This window comes from Ixodes scapularis, unplaced genomic scaffold (genome assembly GCF_016920785.2).
Source record: "Ixodes scapularis isolate PalLabHiFi unplaced genomic scaffold, ASM1692078v2 PGA_scaffold4__175_contigs__length_147842914, whole genome shotgun sequence".
In the NCBI taxonomy this organism is placed as follows: domain Eukaryota; kingdom Metazoa; phylum Arthropoda; class Arachnida; order Ixodida; family Ixodidae; genus Ixodes; species Ixodes scapularis.
In genome coordinates, this window is record NW_024609879.1 from 87,918,738 (window position 1) to 87,926,611 (window position 7,874).

General features: G+C 47.3%; 1 protein-coding gene across 1 annotated transcript in view; it reads right to left on the minus strand.

Annotated features, from left to right (window-relative positions):
* LOC8028105 (probable insulin-like peptide 7) overlaps positions 1 to 4,273 on the minus strand; it is a 21,114-nt gene extending 16,841 nt beyond the window's left edge. The window contains exons 1-2 of the mRNA XM_042293317.1: positions 4,128 to 4,273; positions 571 to 696 (exon numbers count right to left, since the gene is read on the minus strand). Of these exons, the coding sequence (XP_042149251.1) occupies positions 571 to 671 (101 nt within the window). The 5' untranslated portion in view covers positions 672 to 696; positions 4,128 to 4,273. The remainder of the gene's footprint in view (positions 1 to 570; positions 697 to 4,127) is intronic.
* Between the last annotated feature and the right edge of the window lie 3,601 nt (positions 4,274 to 7,874).

Genomic DNA, 7,874 nt, shown 5'->3' on the forward strand with positions numbered 1-7,874 from the left:
TAAATGGACACTTAAATGCCTTCTGCAGAAGTCTGTTTTGGATGGAATATCGTTTGTTGAGTTTTAGTCAATAAAATTGATAAGTTATAGATGGCAATAGGTCCTGGTAAACTCACAGCAATATAAGTACACAGGCACTAGCTATTTTCTCTTGGGTCTCCTACTCCGTAAAGTTTGACCAATGAAAATAGTTAATTGCATGGAGATTGAGAACGTTACTATTATTTCATTTTTTCAGGCGTGTTGAGCATTATATTTGAACAAAAACGTCAAATTTTTGCGTGTATAGAAACGTAATGCAGCAATTATTGTTCGAAAACGCCGTCCGACGGCGCCCCTTATTGTCTGATTCAATGCGCAGAGGGCGGGCCGCGTGAAAATCATTGATTAGATTTTTAATAGGGAAATTTGCCATCCAGCATGGCTCATGACTTCTGTTTTTTTCTAAGGATGCTTAGAGCCAGATCCAGTTATCTCCATAGATAGACGATCTCAGAATCCACATGAGTGTCCCTTTAGCTTGCATCCGCCGTTTACGCCAAGGACCAGTGAAGCCGGATATCCGCTCACCGATTCCTGAAGATCTCTTCCCAGTTTGGAGTGTCCGCGGTCCCTGAGGCCAGGTCCATCACAGCGCTCACCACGAGCCAGACGGCGGCGCAGCGAAGCATTCCGCAGCTCCTCCTGAAACACCTGCTGATGAGAAAAAGAAGTACATCGCTGCTGTGGGTTTGCTGGGCGGTCCGACGTAGAAAGCAACAGTCCCTTTTTGAGGGTTCATCCAGCAACATTGTGTGTCGCTATTTCATGGACACAGAGCTTGTGATTGGAGCCGAGTCCTCACCGAACGCTGACGTCATATTCGTGCCCACTACATGCTCAGTACGTGCCCAAACAATGGCGTACTCGAATAATTGGAGTAGCAGCCGCTAAGAGGCGCGCAGTTTGGAAAACGGTCAATTGCGGTAGTGTTTTGGTCATACTTCCCAAAATCGTCGTATGCATAGAATACAATCTCGGTGCGGTACAAATCTCGTTGCGGTTCCTTAGTTTATGTAGCGAGTTTCGCACCGGGACTTCCGACGAGAACGCCATTGGTTGTCACTGTGATGGTACGGCTGCTTACGCCAGCCAATGGGATAAGGCCACGTCGCCCGCGGAAGTCCTTTGATATTTTTTTTTCTAAGTCGTGTGAAAGCTACTTTAATGCAGTTTGCACAGATCAGTTGTACGGCCACCGGGGGGGGGGGGGGGGGGGGGGGGGCATATTATAGAATCTAGTACCCGTGCCCCACGGGCAACTCGAATGCCATTTACATCGAATGACATTTGTGATCGGCGAATCAGCGCGCAATCTGTCGCGCGTGGAATGCGCAACGCCCGGAGTGTCGCGCGCTGATTTGCCGTCCGCTCAAATGTCATTCGTTGTAAATGGCATTCGAGTTGCCCGTGTGGCACGTGTGTAAATCGCCATGATAAGTTTAATAATTAACTAACCATGGTTAATTAACTCTTCAATCAGTCAAAATAGATATCTGGTTTCGTAAAAAAAAAACTTCTTGGGTCTCGTCAAAAACCATTAAATAAGTCAATTTAGACACATTTGGTGCGCGCAGATATTGGGGTGGTGCGCTAAAGATATATCACTCGTGCAGCAGGCGCAAGGCTTGTGGCGCAAAAACACGCTGGTTTTTCCGTTTCCCCAGTTTCGCACCCCCAGCTTTGCACCTGGTCCAGGAGTACTAAATTTAGCGCACAACCACGCTTCCCAGACACTCCAAATTTTCCTCAAATTGACTGATTCAGGGGCTTTTAATGACGCTCGGCAAGTTTCTAATTGACGCCACGTTTATTTTGACTAATAAAAGCGTAAATTAACTTTTTTAAATTATCTGACTTGTGACGATGAGCTCCCTATATTATGTTTCCCTGGCTATATAACTCACCTGCGCAGACAGCATTAATGTAGCTTTCACGTTATTTTTGTTTAAACAATACTGTAAGGCTTATAAAAACACATTGTACCTTGTGCTCTCCGTCGTAACGCCTCTGCTTCTCGCTTTCGCGTCACTTTTTTTTTCATTCTGTATTTTCACCGAGTTACCTCTGCCGTACGTTCTCTGCGTTCAAACAGACCCAAAGCTAACCTAACGCGTTCGACAAGCTCCGTGAAGACAAAGGCTGCCTTAGCCTCCACTAACAGCCCTGCGTCACTCACCCTCATCCTCAACTTTCACCCTCAACTCAAAAGCGAAATGAGAAACCACGGGGTCTTGACGTGCTTGGGCCCCGGATGCGATGACTCCAAGCTTCTATCGTGCTTTTTAGGCGCACTATGGAATTCGTGTTCCGTCAGGATACTGATTGGCCACGAACGCGAATCTTAAATATTCGTCCACGGATTGATCGTTGACGAGTGCATACGTCCGAGTGACGTAGTTCTCGTGTCCAATGCGTGAGCTTGGTTCGGTTGACGTGCTTGGGCACCTTCCCGCGCCAACAGCAACAATCGAAGGTCACCAGCATTTCAAGAATGCCGTGTAATATTGTATAACTAGGGTCAGTTTTAGTGCACTAATAATAAATGCACTTCGACACTTCATCACTGTGGTTTGTAACCCCTCCCTTCTTAATGGCTTAGGCCCCGAGGGAGTATTAAATAAAGAAATAAGATAATTAATAAAATATTACAACTGAGTGCGCAGCGTACAGACAGTGGTTATTTTTGAAGGGCCTGTAGGAATTTTTTACTGGTTTTTAATTTGCACCGATCCTGAGCCCACTGAACGTAGTAACTCAATCAAACTTTTCTTTCCTCGAATTTCGCTGTATCTTAAGAGTTATAGGCAAATAAAAATTACAAAAACAAGCAAAAAATAATCTCTTTCATGACGTCCTTGGTCACTTGAGTGGTCGTGAACTAGAGGAGGGGTAGTGAGCTCAGCGAGCGCTCACGGCTGCCGCACTCCGTGTCGACGGCTCGAGAGGGCGCCACTAAAGCATGTTCTGGATAGGCTGTCTGAAGCGGGCAGCCGGGGCGGCTCGCATTGCATTTGCTGCGCGACTAAACACTAATTCGGCATGACACTTCATTGGCAACAAACGACAGCAAACACGGGGTAAAGATCAGTTTAGAGCGGGAGCCACTTCGCGCTGCCATACCGTTAAAAGGCAAAACCGCAAGCCAAACCTGCTACCGGAGGCCTTGGGAACGCTCGGAACCTGTCGGATCCTCAAGCCCGTAACGACGGCAGCGCTGCCGCGTACATCCGGGACCTTTCTACGCTCGCTGCTCGTCGGTGCCTGATCCCACTACCCCTTTCTAGTACGCTCCGCTTTTTCCACCGCTTGGTGGCGGGTATGTCGACGGGTCATTTCTTGTTTCCGTACTTATAAGTTGCATTTGTTTCTTTTCTGATCTAAAATACTGAACAAACAGTACTTTCATAAATAAGTGAAACGGTTCGCGCCAATTACATTTTGTATTTCAACTAAAAAGAAGCTTTTAGCGGCTCTGACCAGTAGTAAGGCCAGGACCAAAGACGTCACATATCGCGTGCTTTCGGCACTGCGGGTCGCCCCCGTAGGTGGTGGAGGTTTCCGCGTCATCCGGTTAAAATATGACGGACTGATATTTAGTTACTCTCTCGGTGCCCGCTGGCTTGCCGGAACCCTAAGCGATGTGGAAACCGCAAAAAAGGTAGACGCTTAAATATGATTGCAGGCCCTTTTTAACAATTTACAGCAAAGGTCAGCGCTTGCTGTGTGCCGAACCATAATGCAGCATGCGGCTTTCACTCAATACGAAAACAAAAGAAGGAATCACGACACAAAAAACGATAAATAATACATGCCTTGCATGTGACGTCATATGGAACCCTACCAGCCGCCATTACTCCGCATCCTTCTCCTGTGCCAGTACCTTCTGCAGCGTACATTTCGCACCACTGAATCTGTTCTCCTTGGCAAGCCTTCCCGAGAAGATGAGGTACGATGGGTGACAAATGTATGCTGCACAGCAGCATCGTACGGCAGCAATGGCGGCCGATGGGACGTCGATACAAGCCATGTATTAAGCAACGCCATGCATTTCTTAAATTGTCCGTGACTCTAGAAGATATGCTCACATTTTGAGGGCAGTGGAGTCGGATAGGGAACCGCGCCGTGGCTGAGTATTCAGCTTCTCTTGGCTTTGCCGCTTCTCATGCGTCACACCAGTCCCAAAAGAGCTCTCCTACACGACCACCTGCACCACGCTTCACCGCAACACACCATGGTCCGCCATACTGCCACCGCCTTTATAGGGCTGCCAGGCGCGCGCCTACCTGTACCCAATACCGCCGGGCAGCCATTGGCCACAAGTCTCGGGAGGAATCGCAAGCTCTGCTCCGATTGGTCCAAAAGAGGCCGCTCTTTCTTTTCAGACTTTCCGGTGGAAAGAAAAGGAAAACAAAACAACAGGGCCAATAAAAATAAATGTTGCAAGTGTTTTCTGGTGCTTTTTTTTTTTTTTTTCGGATAAGGAAGCGGAGATATTGGCGTTCAATCTCTGCGGCTCTGCATTCATGCCAAACTGAATGGTACAGGGGCGTGGGATTACCAGAAACGCGCAAACACCCGCCATTTCGAGCTTTCAACGGATTTTCATTTGCAAGTGGCATCTGCTTTGACGTACGTGTTTTTACTTTACTCTCGAGCTGCCTAAAGTAGCTCGCTTGCCAAATAAACTCCCCTCTTTCTTATTCTTTTTTTTTTTTCTTTTGCGTTTTTGTGGGTTTTGATTGAGCGTTTCCTTTATCCCGTCAAAGTCAAGATTAGCGTATATCCGTACTCGCCTGACTTTGGGGGGAACTTTGGATTTGGTGTATACGCACTCGCTTTAAGTTGATTGCACGTAGGCCGCTGCCGCCCGACTCTGGTTCATTCACCGATTCGCCGTGAAGATATGCGCTCTGTGTTTAGGTATATGCGCGTACAAGCGTCGTTAATAAGGCTGTCGCTGTTTCTTTGTGTCCAAGAGCAGCGGTATTACGAACTCCTCTGCATGTAAGAGTGAAGGGGGTAAGAAACGAAATAACGAAGGACTCTTTTCTTGAAGTTGAAGGACTTGGCACATCGGTTCAAGGTCTCAATATAGCTTTAAAGAAAGAAAGAAAAAAAAATAAAAGACCACGTATCTCATGTGTATTTGCAGACTGAATGTTCTGACTCCCCCGTAATTCTGCCTAAGGCCTGGAAGCGTATATACCTTTCCAGCGGCAGTCTCGGACGAAGCGATTTAGAGCGGACGTCCCTGGTTTTGAGAGGGTACGTCAGTGTTGCCCGACTGCGCTGAGCTGTGGGTTTTCTAGTCAGTGGGCTGTGGCAGCCTGCGTAGGCGCAATTCCGGGCGCTGGTGGAGGCTAAATGGCCGCGTTGTATTTTTTTATTTTGTGTTCTACGGCGAATATGATTTCTCGGGCTTTTTAGGAATGCATTGTACTATTTTTTGGGAGCAAAAACGAAGAAATGAAAGCTGTTTTGGTGAGTCCGTGTGTGACAGAACAAATGCAACTGTAAAATTTGTTTCATTTTATGTTGATCTTTCTACGACACCGTACACTCAGTCGTGTCAATTTACAAAGGTCTTAGCCGTCGAAAATATTTGACCACACAGGATATCTGAACTGCATGGATATTCCCCGATCACAACATGAAATTCAACGAGTATCATCAATCGAACAACATATATTGTACATACCCCACGGTGCCGCGTTATCCGAACAGGAATTGAGAAAGGTCTCAAATAACACAGCATGTCCAATATAAAGTGTTGACGATCGACGATAGTCACCTCACAACAATCGGACAGAATCCGGTGTGTTTTGGGGAACATCTAGAAGAGAGCCATGGGCGTCGGCAGGAGGGGGACCAAAACCAAAAATATCGTCAATATAACGACCATAGAATTGTGGCGGCGGGTGTGGAAAGAAATTAAAAAACGAGTGCTCGACGTAGCCGACAAAAAGCTTGGCGAACGAGGGACCCATTTTTGTGCCCATCGCTACACCACATTTCTGGCGATAGAAGGACGTTTAGTGTTAGAACGAGTTGGGCGAGGCGGATTACGGCGTGAGACGGAGGGTTTTGATAAGGACGCTGATCAAGAAAATGTGAGAGAGCCTGTAGTCCTTCCACATGAGGGGTTACCGTGTAAAGAGATGTGATGTCCATTGTTAAGAGGATATATAGTGTCGGGGGTAGGGGCCAGATTAGACAAGCGTTGGAGGATGTCTGTTGTGTCTTTAGCGTATACCTGGACAGGTTTTGTACAATAGGCTGCAGGACCGAATCCACAAAAGCGGAGATGAAGTAAGATCCTGCTTTGTGAATTTTGGGAAGGAGGTAGAATGGAAGCGGGGATGACGAACGATTAGGCGATTTGCAGCGGGGCGAAGGGAGTTGGTTTCAATTAGGAGCTCTACGGCAGTTTTAATTTTATCTTGAAAAGCGGCGGTCGGGTCGGAGGAAAGGAGTTCGTAAAAATCAGAAACGGAGAGCTGTCGGTATATGGTATTCTTATTCTGTTTTGTCATCTCCCCTTTTACCCGAAGAAGACCGTTTGGTCGAAACGTCGTTCTCCTCTTTTCCTTTGGCACTTATCTTTCACTTTATATTCCTACTTCTACTCAGAGCCGGATTCTTCCAAAAAGCCCGACAGAACAAATCGGGGTAGCTACGAGTTGGAGTCTTGGAGATAGTCCGCGCTCCCCCTTCGCTCCGTCTGCGTAAGGAGTGCACGGAGCGAGCGGGCCCCGGGGGGAACAGGGAGGGGGGGTAGCTTCGGCATTTTGGGGGGGGGGGGGGGGGGGGGGGGGGGGTTTGACCTCTTAAACCAACCTTCTGCCTATGCCACTGCTCACGCCAGTGCTTTGTTTGGTACATGTGCCTTTGGGTTTTTCTTCTCCTTTGCCCGTAGCATGTTGCAATCATGGGAAAGGAGAAGAGAGGGGTTAAAATCGGGGTCAGGCGTCCTCTTTTGGACAATAGAGTTCTGCGAAACTCTTGGTGAATTCGGGTGGTCGTCTCTCTCCTCTGATCTCGATTCAGCAGAGCGCCCCCTCCTCGCCGCCAGAGCTACTCGGGATCCTTTTCAGCCGATCACAACTGCTGGCTTCAGAGCGCTCCGACATTCTTAGACCAGTCACGGAAGTAAAATTTCTTGACATTGGTAATGCATTAAAAACGACACGATCTTACAGCGTACGTTGGACGATTGAGCAAAATTTACGCTCGCAACGTGATGAAATAACGGTTTTGACGTAAATTGTTTTACTCATCGGCATATGAAAAAAAAAAAAAGAAAACAACAGTATGTGAATTGATTTTTGCAGAACGGAACGAAGCCAACGCTTGGAAACAGTTGTCAACTCATCGCGTTTTCGACAGTGAACGCGCTGCGATAGCAGTCATGCGTATGACTGAGCAGGCGAATATAAAATGGTTAATACACCGCATTTTTCTCACGGCGAAATATCGTGCAAGCATCGCAATGTGACACAAATCATAGTGCATTGTATTCGGCTCTCCCTTTATTTTACAACACAAACCTTTAAACGCACTTTTACCAAACCTCAAAAATTTTTTGAAGCGACTACAAAATCCGGTAAAACAGCGGCGAGCTCTGAGAGCTGTTTCATTGTCGGTTAGGCTTAGCGGATTCACCGCCGTGATATGAACGATCTTGTGAAAGCACTGGGAACACTTCACACGTCGGCTTATCCTGTTACGGTCGCAAACGAATGTCGTCCCGTCCGTTGTAATCCTCGCACCGTCGAATGCACAAGCATTTCGTAACCCACACATCATTCACCGTCATGCCGGACCCCGCACAC